Source organism: Meleagris gallopavo, chromosome 31 (assembly GCF_905368555.1).
Source record: "Meleagris gallopavo chromosome 31, MGAL_WU_HG_1.1, whole genome shotgun sequence".
Taxonomy (NCBI): domain Eukaryota; kingdom Metazoa; phylum Chordata; class Aves; order Galliformes; family Phasianidae; genus Meleagris; species Meleagris gallopavo.
The window spans coordinates 68,313-83,504 of NC_139434.1; the positions used below are offsets into that span (position 1 = coordinate 68,313).

Here is a 15,192-nt window from a genome sequence, read left to right on the forward strand (position 1 = left end):
CTCAGATGTGAATGATGCCAATTGTTTATTGCAGGTTCTAACATCCCTTCCATACGTTCCCAAGTTCTCTCCTGTAACATTCCCACCCCCCTTTCCATGTCAACAGATCTTGTTCCGCAGCTTGTACACCGATTGTTCTCTCTGGAATCCCCACAACCCCCACTGTCCCTCTGCTCTTGTGCAGGGAACTGGCACCCAGGAATGATGCAGGTGGGATTTTGCAGCCTGGGGTGCAGCTCTGTCTGTGCCAGGCACCCCGTGCCCTGATCAGCGTGGGTAGGGTGTTGGCGGCCTGCGGCGCGGGGCTTTGGTCTCTGGAGGGGGACTCTCGGGAGACTCTGGCCTGTTGCGTATGGGTGGCAGCGAAGCAGGTCTCCAGGTGGAGGACTCCTCGGGAAGGCTGCACTGACGGTGAGATGCTGGTGCCGCCATCTCCAGAGGTTCTGCCCGCGCCGGCCTGTCCTTCTTAGTTCTCTGCCTGAGTATTTTGACAGAGTCACGTGCCAGAAGCGGCAGCCGGGATGCATGGCCTTTGATGAGGATGGACTCAGCCCCTGATGAACACCTCCTGTCTCTGCTGGGAGACGTCACCTGCTTCCCGGCAACCTGAGGGTGGGGCGAGGACTTTGCTTTCCATGGCTCCGCCGCTCCACCCTCACGTTGTTCACATTCTTGGAACCGGACGTGTTTCGTTCCTGTTCTTTGGCCCAGGTCTTCTTGGCCTTCGGTTCCTGCCTGGCCCTGCAGCTGCCAGCTCACCGGCTGCTCGCGGGCTTCGCACACACTCGGGATTGCTGGCAGCGGACTGAAAGGCCTCTCCTTCTGCAGTAAGCTTCTTCTGCTTCTCGAGCTTTCTCCAGCTGCACTTGGAGTTGAAGCGCTGATGAACGCTGGCGCATCTGCAAATCTCACTGGAATTGGGAAGGCAGAGGAGATTCACCTTAACCCATTTAGGCTCAGTGACAAGGGGCACTCAGGCCTGCTCCCAGAGCATCCGGAAGTCGCTCTGCTCCCCCCACTGCCACCATCTGCACCGCCCTCGGACCCTCCCTGACACCGTCTGTGGCCCCGCTCCTCCTCTCTGCAATTCAGCTCTGTTTTGGGACTGCGTTAGTGAGGTCGGCTTTGGGAAAGAGGAGCTGGGCGGCGATGATGAGGTGACTTTTGGGGGCCGTTTCCTGGGGGAGGGCAGGGCCTGCGATCCCCGCGCCCTCCTGCCATAGCCAGGGGTGGGGGCCCGTCACACCCAGCGCCTTTGTTTTGGTGAGGCCAACAGTTTGTTATGGGAAGAGGCCGTGCTGAACTGGTGCGAAGCTTTGGCACAAGTCAGAGCCTCTGGCAAGGGGTTTTCCATCACACGGTGGTTGCACGTGCCATGGGAAGGAGCTGGCAGCTGCTTTACCTTTCCTGCCCTGGAAAAGAGGTGGCAAAGCCCCTTCTTTCTTTTGCTTCCCCGCACCAGGGACGTCTCCGGAGGTCTTGCGGAATATCCTGGGCGGCGGTTTGGGTACAAACTGCTTTTGAAACCTGTGCAGAAGGAGCAGACACCGGTGTGACGCAGCGCCAATCCTTTTTGCTCGCTGTGATGTCTGCTCACAGCACATTTCCACGCTGCGTTAAGGCCACTACTTTCTAAAGTCTTTAGCAGGGTCAGTTGTGATAGCACAAGGGGAAATCGTTTCAATTGGAAAGAGGGAAGATTTAGGTTGGATATAAGGAAGAAGTTTTGACAGGAGGGTGGCGAGGCACCAGAACATCTTGCCCAGAGAGGTGGTGGGTGCCCCGACAGTTGTTCGAGGTCTGGCTGGACCAGGCTCCGAGCCACCTCGTCTGATGGTACGTGTCCCTGTTCCCTGCAGGACTAGCTGCCCTTTCAGGGTTCCTTCCTGCTCAAATCATTCTATGATTCTGTGCCATATCCTCACAGACAGGACTCCCATGGACACAAGGAACAAGCTCTATGGAATGAGAGCTGAGCAGCTGCATCAAGCAGCAGCTGCAGCCACCAACATACTCACATGGGAAAGACAACGAGCCGGCCAGAGAGCGCCAGGGAGGCCACCGGTGCCACCTGGGACACCAACATGTCCAGCAGCCAGGGGGCCTGCAGGGGAGGAACAGGGAGGTTATGGGCCGTCCTCGTCACGGCTGAGGCGCTCGGGACTGGAGGAGCCCAAGGCAGGGAGAGCTGACAGCAGCACAGCACCTGCACGGCCCGAGCAGCCGGCCAGCTCCTGGGGGGCCGTGTGCGGGCACTGCAAGGGGCACGGCACTGCCCGGGCCACGGAGAAACCTGCAGCTCACCTTGAAAACAACTTTTCTGAATTTCTCTTTCCCACAGATCTTCTCCAGGAAGTCGTAGTAGTATCTGACTTCAAAGGTCATTCCTTGAAAGAGGAGCACTCCTATGTCCTTCAGGACAAAGGCAACGTTCTCCCCACTTTTCAGGCAGCTGGAGAGGAGGGCCACGGTGTTCTGGATGCAGGTCTTCCCTCTCTGCCAGGTCACAGAGGCAGCGGCAGCCACCTCGCTGTATTTCAGGGGCTCCACCTCCTTATGGGCTGAAAAAAAAAGGCGAGGGACGGAGTTGATTATACGGTTGGTTCTCCACAGGAACTTCCCTAGAACTGCTTCTCGCGGCCATTGCCCAGCACGGCCCCCTCCTCGGAGGGGGAGGCCTCCTTTTGAGAAGGGAGGCGGTGGCCTGCTTTGCCTTTGCCCTCCATGAAGCCAGCAAGGGTTTAATGCCCCTCCTACCCGACAGGGATTCCTTGTCGGACTTGAGGTGGTGCATGGCTCTGAGGTTCCTGGCCAGCTGAAAGACGGGCCAGCGCAGAGCCACGGTCCCGTCCGCAGTCCTGATGTCTTTGGAGATGGTGTCGAACGAGCCGAAGGTGGGAATCCAGACCCCCTGCAAGTGGAAGAGAAAGCACTCAGGGCTGCAGGGTTATGGGCTGGCTGGAGGAAGAGCTGGACGGGGTCCCATGTAGGGACAGAGCTCAGGAGCCCTCTCCCGCTGCTCGGAGGCACGAGCCACGGCAGCGGGAGAGGCTTTGGGAAGGAAGGAAGGAAGGAAGGAAGGAGGTGCACAGTCCTCTCCGTCCCCTTGCCCTCCCAAATGCAGCACAGCAGCCAGGGCGGAAGCAGCCTGATGGAATCCAGAGGCTTCCCGAGGCTGGGCTCAGCCCCGAGCTCCGACCGCGCCCAGCACAAGTGGTCCTGCATTTGCAGGAAGCCCACGGGATGCGCGGCAGAGAAAGTGGGGCTGAGTTTCCTGTTTTGTATGGAGGGGAAGAGACAGAGAAAGCGTAGGCCGAGCTGGACAGGGAGAGGAGGAACCTGACAGCCAACGCACCTTGTGCCCCAGGAGCTGCTCCCGTACGTAGGCGGCCACCGCATCCCAGACGGCAACTCGCTCTGGAGGGCAGAGGAAAAGCAGGTCACACTCTGCATCTGCCGCTTCCCGGCGCTCCTACTGCCTCGGGCCGGGAGGGAGGTGGCAGATGGAAAGTGTCGTGGCAGTCCCCAGCCCCACACGGACGCAGCCCCGAGGCGGTCCCCGTGCTGGGTCTCGCCCGCTCAGCGCCAAGATGGGCTGCAGCACCGCTCCTGTGCTGGCTGCGGACCCGTGTACCTTCGCTGTGGGTGTCTGTCGGTCCGGAGGCACGCCCCACTGCGGGGCCGTCCTGGCTCCTCCTGTTCCGCCTCGTGCCGGCGGGTTGCTCCTTGTTGGCGCCAGCCATGCCGGAGCTCATCCTTCAGACGCGTCTGCTCTCTGCCAGATGCTCCTTCAGGATGCAGGACCCACCGCCGTGAGCGCCTTCATACCCCTCCCGGGTGGCCGTGTCACAAACGTCGCCACGGCAACGCGGTGACAGCGTGGTCGGTGCTGGCCGTGGCCCATTATGACGCCGGCACCGGCAGCCTGCTGCCCGCCCCGCCTGGGAGTGCTGCCCCTCTCTGTTTTCTTTCCCTTCTTTTCTTTCCTCTCAATGTTGCCTTACTCATTTTTCTTTAGTAGCCGTTGCCTACACTGACCTGCAGGCAGTTGGTGCGGAAATCACAGCTGTTCCAAAGCGCTCTTTACGCGTAACGGTTACGACTTGTTGTTAGAAAGTTGCCCGCTTTTGCCTGGACCGAGCTGACTGCTTGTTAGAAAGCTGCATAAATTACCCAGCACTGTTCCTCTGTGTCACTCTGGTGACTCCGTCGCTCCCACACCCTGCCGAGCAGGAGTGCCGTATTCCGTAGAACCACAGAGCGCTTAGAGTTAGAAGGGACCTCTGAGGGCCACCCAGCCCAACTCCGCTGCAGTGCACAGGGCCACCAACAGCTCCATCCCATTGCCCAGGGCCTGCTCCAGCCTCGCCTTGAAAGTTTCCAGGGACGGGGCATCCGCCTCCACACTAGATAACACGTTCCAGTGCCTCACCACCTTCCCTGGAGAAGATTTTTTCCTTGCATCCAAATGAAATCCACCCTCCCAGCCGTTTCCCCTTGTTCTATCGCCACGGACTCTGCTCTAGAGTCTGCCCTATTCTTTCCTGTCTCTCCCCTCTGGTTGCTAAAGGCTGCTATCAGGTCACCTCGCAGCCTCCTCCTCTCCAGGCTGCACAGCCCCAGCTCTCTCAGCCTGTCCTTGCAGGAGAGGTGTTCCCTTCCTGGGGTCATTTTTGTGGCCCTCCTCTGGACGCGCTCCAACAGCTCCACGTCTCTCCTGTGCTGAGGACTCCACACCTGGACACAGTGCTCCAGGGGAGGCCTCACCAGCGCAGAGTAGAGGGGCGGGATCACCTCTCTTGCCCTGCTGGCCGTGCTGCTTTGGATGCAGCCCAGGATACGGCTGGCTTTCGGGGCCGTGAGGGCACAGTGCTGACTGATGTCCAGTTTCCCATCCACCTGTATCCCCAGGGCTGCTCTCAATCCTTTTACCCCCAGCTGGTATTGGTAGTGGGGGTTGCCTCGACCCACGTACAAGACCTTGCTCTTGGATTTGTTGAACCTCATGAGGTCCACCTGGGCCACCTGCTCAGCCCCATAGGTCCCCGTGCATGGTATCCCATCCCTCTGGTGTGTCACCGCTCCTTACAGCTCGCTGTCATCCTCAAATCGGTCCCAGCTCTGTGGGACACCACTCGTCACCGATCTCCATCCAGACATGGAGTCACTGACCACCACTCTCTGGACTCCATCCAGGATTGGCTGCAGGATGGAGTCAGAGTGTGAAATTGATGGTGGACTGACCACCACTCTCTGGACTCCATCCTGCAGCCAATCCTTCATCCGTCAAACAGCCCCCCCATCAAAGACATCTCTTTCCAGTTTGTAGAAAAGGATGTTGCCTTGTCAAAGGCCTTACTTTAATCCAGAGAGATGACATCACTGGCTCTCCCTTGTCCATTGATGCAGTGACACCATCACAGAAGGCCACCAGGTTGGTCAAGCAGGATTTGCCCTTGGTGAAGCCATGCTGGTTCTCCCGTATCAGCTCCCTGCCTTCCGTTTGCCTCAGCACTGCTTCCAGGAGGATCTGCTCTATGGTATTACCCAGCACAGAGGTGAGACTGACAGGCCGGTAGTTCCTAGGGTCTTTTTACCCTTTGTAAAAACGGGTGTGATATTGCCTTTTCTCCAGTCAGCAGGCACCTCACCTGACTGCCACGACTTTTCAGATATCATTGAGAGTGGCTTGGAAACCACATCAGCCAATTCCCTCAGGACTCTGTGGGAAAATGTGGCTCCACTGGGCTTGCTCAATTATCTCCAGAACAGTCAGAGGAGAGGCTTTATCTTTCTTTATTCAAATAAGGAAGGCGTACCCCTGTTGGGTCTCACCAAGGATGGGATTTTGCAGAATCCCTTTTATCCTGCCTTCCGTTCGCATTGTCCCTTCCTTCTTTCCTCGGAGGCTAAAGTACATAGAAGTTACAAACTTTCCGGTCCCCCTAAGGTTTCCCCTTGTGTGTGACCTATCAGGCCTGCACAGCACATCCACAGTTCTCAAGTCCAATTTGTCTACAGACTTTTGTAACTAAAAGCTTTGCTGGCGAGAACGTGCAGGCAGAGTGGAAAGGAATGTACACTGACTTGCAAGCGAGGGCATCTCATTCACAAGTCTCTGGTTAGCAAAGGCATCTCGTTTACGAGTCTCCCTGCGTAAGTGATTTTATTTGCAAGGGGATCTTCAAATTTCAGATCTCTTGGTCTCTAAAACACAGTCAGCCCCTGGCCCCCTAGCAGTCCATTTCCCTTTGCACTGGACTTCTTCCTGACCAGGGGCTTCCTCGACACCGGCTTGTCTCATCGAATCATAGAACGGCCTGGGTTGAAAAGGACCACAGCGCTCACCCAGCTCCAACCCCCCTGCTATGTGCAGGGTTGCCACCCACCAAACCAGGCTGCCCAGAGCCACATCCAGCCTGGCCTTGAATGCCTCCAGAGACGGGGCATCCACAGCCTCCGTGGGCAACCTGTTCCAGTTACTGTTCTCATATAGAATAGATAGAAATGGATGTAGATTTCCACTGCCATGTAGGGGCCAACTCTGCTTCCCTACTGTGCCTGTACCAAAAGTGAATGTATGAAGTAAACGAATGTTTTAACTACAAGACTTTGCTGTACTTCTGACGTTAATATTAAGTTAGGTTGTATAGAAGATTCCAGATGTGGTTTTTTGTATTTTAAGATAGATTTTTTTTTTTTCAGTTACTTAAAACTACACAAAACACCTTCCTAGTCATTTCAGTTCTTGATCACTTCAGGGTTCATTGTCCCTGTACAGTTTTCAGATTGTTAGCTTCCTAATGCCTACAGCTTTAATTTACCCCTGCCAACATCCTTAAATGGGTTCTCAAGAATTTTGAAAGTGGACTACGACAGCTGTGTGTCAGCGTTGGACCTGACTGACATGGAATTTCTTAAGTAGCCTCCACAATTAAAGTGATGGGAGGTTCAGTCAGCTCCTATGGCAAGAAGCTGATGATTCTCTTGAAAATAGATTTGTATTTGGTTTCCTAGAGTGTTTTTGCTCTGCTTATTCCTGGTGGCTTGCTTGTTGTTTTTCTGCGTGCTTTTCCTCCCAAATGTCTTAAAAGGCTGTATCTGTTCTCCTAGTGTCAAGTATCTAATGATAAAATTAATTTTCCACAGGCAATTTCTGAAAATCAAGACCCCTTTCTCCACATCCCCAGTACAGATCCATTCCTGGTTTAGGCTGGGGAGATTCCTGTCAAATTACAAGACGAATATTCAACTCCAGTCTGCACGTACAGCCAGGGTCGCCCTTTCCCAAGTGTAGAATATGGCACTTGCTCTTAGAATCGTAGAATTGTAGAATTGCTCAGGACCATCAAGTCTTTACCATAGTAGCCTAACTCAAACAACCATCCGCTACATCACGTCTCTGAGCACCACATGCAGACAGGTTTTAAACACATTCAGGGATGGTGACTCAGCCACCTCCATGGGGAGCCTCTTCCAGTCCTTAACAGCCCCTTCTGTAAAGAACTTTTTCCTGGTTGTCCTGTTAAACTCCGTGTGGTTGGTGATCGCCCGGCTCTCTCATTTGGCCGGATCTCTCTGCAAGGCCTCTCTCTCCACCCTCAGTGGAGCCAACAACTCCTCCCGGTTCAGGACTGACAGCAATCTTGCTCAAAACCCCTTCTGGTCCTACATCCAAGGCATTTATGAGAACATTACAGAGAACTGGCCCTACAACGCAGCCTGCAGAGCCCCGCCAGTGACCGGCTGCCGGCTGGGTGGAACCCCACCTACCACAACCCCTTCGGCCCAATCCATCGGCCAGCTGCCACCCGCTGCACCCAGAGCACCGTCCCGGGGCCTAAAGCTGCAGCCCCAGCCCGGAGGCCAGCACCATCGCTGGGGCCCAAAGCCACAGCCAGACAGGCTGGCACCGGCTTTGGGGCCCAAAGCCACAGCCACAGCTGGACAGGCCGGCGTTGGCCCCGAGGCCCAAAGCCACAGCCCGAGCGGCCTGCGCTGCCCCGGGGCCTACAGCCCCCGTAACCCTTTGGGCCATCAGCCAGCCGCCACCACTGCTTTGTGGACACTTTGTCCAGAAGGATGTGATGAGAAACAGTATCCAAAGCTATCCAAAAGCGTAGCATCCACTGGCTTCCCTGGGTCAGCTCGATGTGCGTCCTTGTCGTGGAAGGAAATGAAGTCAAACAGGACCTTCCCCTCATGAAGCCCCGTTGGCTGTGACCAATAACCACGTTGTCCTTCAGGTGTTCTTCAGTAACTCCCAGCCTGCTTTTCTCCCATTAATTTTCTAGGCACCTTAATGAGACCGACCAGCCTGTAATTACCAGGCTCTTCTTTCTTGCCCTTCTTGAAAACTGGAGCAACTTTTGCCAGTTTCCCGTCAGCTGGGTGCTCTCCAGATCCCCAAGATCATTGAAAAACAGTGGAGAGGCCTTGTGAGATCAGCCATATCTCTGTGTATGACAAATGCCATTGGGCTCCGTGGACTTAGAAGCATCCAGGGGGAGCAGTGAATGCCACCCAAGTTTGGGCTCGGCTGGGAATTGATCCTTATGCAGTCATGGGGTGCCAGAGCCCTCAGGACTCTGGCGGGAGACCCACAGCCTATGGATGCTCACACTCCTTAGGCAGTCACAGATGTGATCTTCACTTGCAGTTGGAGGTGCTTCCCTTCCCCGTCCTACCAAACAAATATTGAGGGCTGTGTGGCGAGCAGTTATCAGGGAAGACTGAGGTAATAAAGCTGTTGAGTGCCTCAGCCTTCCCCTTGTCTGTTGTTAACAACCTGCCTGTGTTCCTCTCTGCGGGTTTTGCCCTCCTGGACTTCCCCTTTCTGGTCGAGGTGTCCATAGAAGCCTTTCTTGTTCTTCTTGGCATCCCAAGGCAAGGTCAGGTCAGTCCGGGTTTCTGCTTCCCCGGCCCCAACCCTACACAGATCGGCGGCTTCCTTATACTCCTCCCACGGTACTGGTCCCCAATTCCACTGCCTGTGCATTTCCTTCTTACTCTTCAGGTTATCCAAACCCTAAACCTGACAGATTGTATCCCTAACCCTAACCATAACCCTAAGGATTACCTGAAGTTTTACTAACTCAAGCCCTATTATTTCCTAACCCCAATCATAACTATAACCCTACACCTAACTGTAACTCAATCCCTTATGCAAACACCGAACCTAAACTTAACCCTAACAATAACCCAATTCCGAAAAACAGCCCCAACCCCAACTCTAATCTCAACCCTAACCATAACCATAACCCTAAGAGTGACACTACATGGTGACAGTATGGGATGACACTGTGGGGCAGAACTCCGGAGTGACAATATGGGGTGATGTTGCAGGACAACGCTATGGGGCAGTGCTATGTTGTGATGCTATAGGGTGATGCTATTGTGCAGCACTATGGGGTGATGCTGTGGGGTGACACTGTGGTGTGATGTATGGGACGGCAGTACGGGACAACACTCTGGGGTGATGCTATGGGGCAGCACTATGACGCAGCACTGTATGGTGATTCTATGGGGTAATGCTATGGGGTGATGCTATGGAGTGACAGTTCTGGGCAGTACAATGGAGTGGCGCAATGGAGCAGTGCTATGGGGCAGTGCTATGGGGTGACATTATGGGATGATGGTATGGGGCAGCACTATGGGTTGATTGTTGAATGGGGTGATGCTGAGGGGTGGCAAGGGGCAGCATTCTGGGGTGATGCTGTGGGGCAACTCTACAGGACAGCGCTGCGCGTAGCGCTATAGGGTGACATTGTGGAACGGCGCTACGGGGCAATGCTATGGGGCGATGCTGTGGGGCAGTGCTATGCAAAGTGCTATGGGGTGACATGGAACAGTGCTACGGGGCAATGCTACGGGGCAGCACTGTGCCACCACTGGGACTGGGACGGCCACTGGCGTGGTCTCAGACGGCCGCCAGCACGACGACGGCGGCCGCAGGGTCGGGCACCGAAGACTCACAGCAACACACGGTGACACGGCAGCACGTTTACTGCAGGCACAGCTGCGTCCCAAGCGGACCCAGAGCGAACAGCGCACCCCAAGGGAGCTCTCAGCGCCCCCCGGCTCTGTCGGTGCCCCCCGGGTCTCTCATCGCCCCCAGGCCAGCGCATGCAGGCGCTGCGCGGCACGGCACAGACGCTGGCGGTACTCGATGTCGCGGTGCATCCCGGCCGGGACGCGGCTCAGCCCCCAGCGCAGCCCCCAGCAGCCGGCGGCGATGGTGCCGGTGGAGTCGTTGTCGCCGCCGTGCAGCACGGCGCGGGCGCACAGCTCCTCCCAGCTGTCCCCGGCCGCCAGCAGCGCCTCCAGGGCCACCATGGGCGCGTCGTGCCCGCTGCGTCCCGCCCAGCCGTCCAGCGCCCAGCGCGCGTACTCGGCGTCGCGATCCTCCGGGGTCGGCAGGGACGGCACGCGGGGGGGACCGCAGCCCTCCAGGAGACCGCGCGAGTCCAGGTACCTGCGGGGACGGAGGGGGAAGTGGCGGCGACGGGGACAGCGGGGGAAATTGAGGCATTGGGGGCATCGGGGGAAACTGGGGAAATTGAGGCAATGGAGGCGTTGGGGACAGTGGGGACGATGTCCCCGTTGGGGACGACTGGGGAAACTGAGACAATGGGGGCACTGGGGCCATCGGGGGCAATGGGGGCATTGGGGGCACTGGGGGAAATCGAGGCATTGGAAGCAAATGGGGACAGTGGGGGAAATGGGGGAAACTGAGGCAATGGAGGCATTTGGGGGCATTTAGGAAAATTGAGGCAATGGAGGCATTGGGGGCAATGGAGGCATTTGGGGGCATTTGGGGAAATTGAGGCAATGGAGGCAATAAAGGCATTGGGGGCAACGGGGGCATCTGGAGCAATGGAGGCATTTGGGGAAATTGAGGCAATGAGGGCAATGGGGGCATTTGGGGAGAGTGAATGGGGACTCTGGGGACAGTGGTGGCAGGGGGGTGAGTGGGGACGTTGTTGGCAATGGGACACACGCTGGGGACACTGGTGTGGCACAGGAGCACTGACGTCCCTCCAGACACAGATGGCTGTGGGTGATGGGGACGGACTCTGCCCCCACTGCCCCCATTGTCCCCACTGCCCCCAATGTCCCCAACCCCCCACGCCGCCATCACCCCCGATGTCCCCACCCCCCCGCTGCCCCTCACCGGCGCCAGCTGTCCCCAAAGAAGTCCCAGGCAGCGGCGTTGTCCCCCACGTTCACCCCTTCACCCTCCACGTAATCCCAGGCGTGGGGCAGGACGCGCAGCAGCTCGGCACCCCACACCTCGGGGGGCTCCCCGCGGACCCCCAGCGCCCCAAACAGCGCCACGGCCAACGCGCCCAGGTACCCTGCGGGGGGTGGAGGGTGGGCTGAGCGCCAGCCCCATTTGATGGCATCCCCCCTCCCCCCTGTGCCCCATGGCACTCACCTGTGGGGTGGTGGTGGGTCATGCGCCCGCTCTCAATGCTCACCTGGATCAGCGTCGGCAGCTCCTCCGGGCGCGGGTATCTGGGGGCATCCCATAATACCCCGCATCCCATAATGTCCCCCATCCGGTAATGTCCCACAGCCCATAATTTCCCACATCCTATAGCCTGTATCCCATAATACCCCATCACATGTCGTAACACCCCATCACACCCCATAATATCCCATCCTCACAATACCCCACCATATCCCATAATATCCCATAATACCCCACCATATCCCATAATACCCCATCATACCCCATAACATCCCATAGCACCCCTCATTCCATAATATCCCCCATCCAATTCATCCCATAATACCACACCCCAATGTCCCCACTGCCCTCACTGCCCCCATGGCCCCAGCCCCACATCTCGCCCCACATCTCGCCCCACATCTCACCCCACATCTTGGCCCCCGTCTCGCCCCGCAGCCCCACCTCCGCCCATCGCCGCACCCTGACCTGAGCCCTATAGCCAGGCTGCGCATGGCCGCCCCACAGCCGGTGCCGGTGGGGTTGAAGGGGATGCGGTAGCCGTGGGGCTCCCCGGGACGCAGCTGCGACGTTCCTGTGGGGCAGAATGGGTCAGGGCAGGGCAGGGGGTGCCACCCCACAGCCCCGCCCCACACGTACCCAGGATGCTGCTGGGGCCCGGTTTGCGGCCCTCCATGTCCTCCATGGCCGCCACGTAGCGCCATGCCAGCTCCTGCAGCAGCGCGTCGCCCTCCAGCCCTGTGGGGCAGCTCCGCTCAGACCCACACGTGTGGGGCGGGGGCCCAAAGCAACACCCCCAGCACCGCCCCACACAGCTGGGTCTGCCCCCCAGCTCCTCACTCCCCGAGCCACCCCCATCTATGGCTTCCCTTTCTTCTCCAGCCCCACCCCACACTTATGGGTCTGAGGCCCAACGAGTCCCCACGGCTTCCCTCCTACTTATGGGTCTGAGCTGCCCCACAGCCTCCTCCACTTATGGGTCCGTTGCTCTTCAGCCCTGCCCCACATTGATGCTCTCAGCCCCTCACTGACGGCTCTGTGCCCCACAGCGACGCTCCTCGCCCCCCAGCGGCTCTCACCGCTGCTCAGCCCCTCGGCTGTCGCGAGATGCAGCACGGTGTCGTCGCTCAGCGGCCAGTCGGGGAGCCGCAGTTCGATCCGGCTCAGCCCGCCCAGCTCCCGCAGCTCCTGGTGGATGCGCGCTCCCGCGGTGCAATATTCCCACCGGCCGGCACGGAAACCCAGCGCGTCCCCGGCGGCCGCCAGCAGCAGCGCCGCCTCGTAGCGATCCGGGGGGCTGCGGGGAACGGGGGGGCGGTGGGGGGGGGGGTTATGGGGTTTATGGGGGGTAGGGGGGACAATATGGGGTTGGGGGCTATGGGGGAGGATGAGGGTGGGGTTACGGGGTTTGGGTCTATGGGGGGTTGGGGGGGACTCTATGGGGTTGGGGGTTATGAGGTTGGGGTTAAGGGGGGGTTGAGGAGGGGTTTATGGGGTTGGAGGTTATGAGGAGATTGAGGGGGACAGTATAGTGTTGGGGGGTTGGGGTTGTTATGGGGTCGGGGGTTATGGGGTCTGGGGGGCACAGTATGGGGCTGGGGGATTATAGGGGGGTTGGGGGGGACAGTATGGGGTTGGGAGTTATGGGGGGCTTACGAGGTTGGGGGTAATGGAAGGATTATGGGGGGGTTGGATGGGTTATGAGGTTTGGGACCATGGGGGGTTGAGGGGCACAGTATGGGGTTGGGGATTACGGGGTGTGGGGTTATCGGGGTGCTGTGATGTTATGGGGTTATGTGGGGGACAGCAGGGGGTTATTGGATGGGGGCACAGTGGGGTTCTGGGCGGGGGGATCATGGGGTTATGGAGTTGTGTGTTTATGGGGGGGTTATGAGGTGGGGGGTTATGGGGCGCACAGTGGGGTTATGGGGTGGGGGACATGGGGGGGTAATGGGATAGGGGGATTACGGAGGGACAGTGTGGGGGGTTGTGGGGAGCATAATGAAGATATGGGGTGGGGTGTATGGGGAGCCGTTATGGGGTTATGGGGTGCGGGGTTACGGGTTATGGAGTTGTGCAGTTATGGGAGGGGGTTTATGGGTGTCACAATGGAGTTATGGGGTGGGAGGTTATGGGCTGGTGGATTCTGGAGGAGTACAGAGGGGGGTTATGGGGTGAGGGGCCATTGGGAGGTTATGGGGTGGCACAGTGGGGTTACGAGGTGGGAGGGCACTGGGGACTATGGGGAGGAACATTGGGGGGTTATGGGGTGGGGGATTATGAGGGGTTTATAGGGGGACACAGGTTATGGGGTGGAGGCATTATGTGGAACATAGTGGGGGTTATGGGGTGGGGGGTTATAGGGTTCGGGTTGGCATTGGGACTATGGGGTTATGAGGTTATGGGGGGGTTATGGGGTTTTGAGGTTATGGAGTGGGGAGTTGTGGGGTGAGGAGGGCATCTAGGGGTTACAAGGTGGGAGAGGTTGTGGGGCAGGGGGGCCATCAGAGCAGGGGAGCTATAGGATTATGAGTTTGTGGGGTGGGGGAGTTACGGGGGTTATGGGGGTTACAGTGTGGGGACATGGAGTGGGGGAGTTATGGGGTGGGGGCACAGTGGGGAGTTATGGGGTTGGAAGTCACAGGAGGTTATGGGGCTATGGAGTGGGGGGGCTATGGGAGCTATGGGGACGAATCGGGGGGCTTGGGTTATGGGATGGGGGGGCACAAAGAGGTTAGGGAAGTGGGGGGGCTGCGGGGTTATGGGCGGCCATATGGGATTATGGGGTGGGGGGATTATGGAGTTGGGAGCGTTGGGGGCATTGAGATTATGGGGGGGAACAGAGGGGTTATGGGGAGGGGGGGTCATGGAGGGACTATGGGGTCCCAACCCCATAACATCACAGTACCCCCTGATAACCCCCAACCCCATAACTCCCAAAACCCCCAACTCCATACTGTCTCCATAACCTCCCCATAACCCCAACCTCAACACCCCCCCCATAGCCCCCAACCCCATAAACCTCCCCCAACCCCCCATGTGGAGTGGGGGTCTGTGGCTTTCTGGGATGGGGGGCAATAAAAGGTTTTGGGGAGGGCACAGTGGGGGTTGGGGGGCTTCTGGGGGCTGGGGGGCAGAGGGAGCACAATGCAGTTATGAGGGGGGGGACATTGGGGTTTCCGGGGACGTGTGGGGGTGGTGGGGGCGGTTATGGGGCCAGGGGGGACGGGGAGGCTGTGGGGGGGGGTCGGGGCCACTCACGGCGCTGCCATCGCGGTGACAGCCGGGGACGTCCGTCAGGGGGGGCACAGCGCCAGCGGGGGGAGGGGAGCCTTAAGGGGACAGTGCTGGGGGGAGCTCATAGGGCCCCATAGCGTCTCATAGGGCCCCATAGCATCTCATAGGGCCCCATAGCGTCTCATAGGGCCCCACAGCCCCCTGCACTGCCCCACAGATCCCCACGGTGCCCCACAGCTGCCCCCCCAAGTGCCCGCACGGTGCCCCGCTGTGGCCCCATAGCCTCACTCCCAGCGGCCCACAACTCCCTACGCTCCCCATATCTGCCCCACAGACCCCCATAGTGCCCCACATCCACCCCATAGCGGCCGTTGGGCTCAGTTTGGATCGGGCGTTGGGACCCAGGGAGGAGAGTTTGGTGCCTCCTGAAAGGGGGGAGCGGATCCATCACATCTGTGGGATGAAAAAGTGACGTTTTGGGT

At 58.4% G+C, this 15,192-nt stretch overlaps 2 protein-coding genes and 1 long non-coding RNA gene across 3 annotated transcripts; 1 reads left to right on the forward strand and 2 right to left on the reverse strand.

Annotated features, from left to right (window-relative positions):
- Positions 1–146: 146 nt before the first annotated feature.
- Positions 147–3,838, reverse strand: LOC104916027 (uncharacterized). Its single transcript, XM_085212417.1, has 7 exons — positions 3,635–3,838; positions 3,356–3,417; positions 2,758–2,911; positions 2,305–2,561; positions 2,019–2,104; positions 1,403–1,527; positions 147–911 (listed from the first exon to the last, which is right to left on the reverse strand). Exons 1-7 carry the CDS (start codon positions 3,753–3,755, stop codon positions 268–270), a joined length of 1,449 nt encoding a protein of 482 aa, XP_085068543.1. The 5' UTR covers positions 3,756–3,838; the 3' UTR covers positions 147–267.
- On the forward strand, positions 2,459–4,167 carry LOC146542411 (uncharacterized). Its single transcript, XR_014880267.1, has 3 exons — positions 2,459–2,598; positions 2,765–2,894; positions 3,232–4,167. It is a non-coding gene; the product is annotated as an uncharacterized LOC146542411 (long non-coding RNA).
- Positions 4,168–9,987: 5,820 nt separating this feature from the next.
- On the reverse strand, positions 9,988–14,804 carry LOC104916026 (ADP-ribosylhydrolase ARH1-like). The gene is made up of 7 exons (XM_085212153.1): positions 14,735–14,804; positions 12,553–12,770; positions 12,113–12,211; positions 11,942–12,047; positions 11,438–11,517; positions 11,174–11,357; positions 9,988–10,474 (listed from the first exon to the last, which is right to left on the reverse strand). Exons 1-7 carry the CDS (start codon positions 14,743–14,745, stop codon positions 10,105–10,107), a joined length of 1,068 nt encoding a protein of 355 aa, XP_085068279.1. The 5' UTR covers positions 14,746–14,804; the 3' UTR covers positions 9,988–10,104.
- Positions 14,805–15,192: the final 388 nt, after the last annotated feature.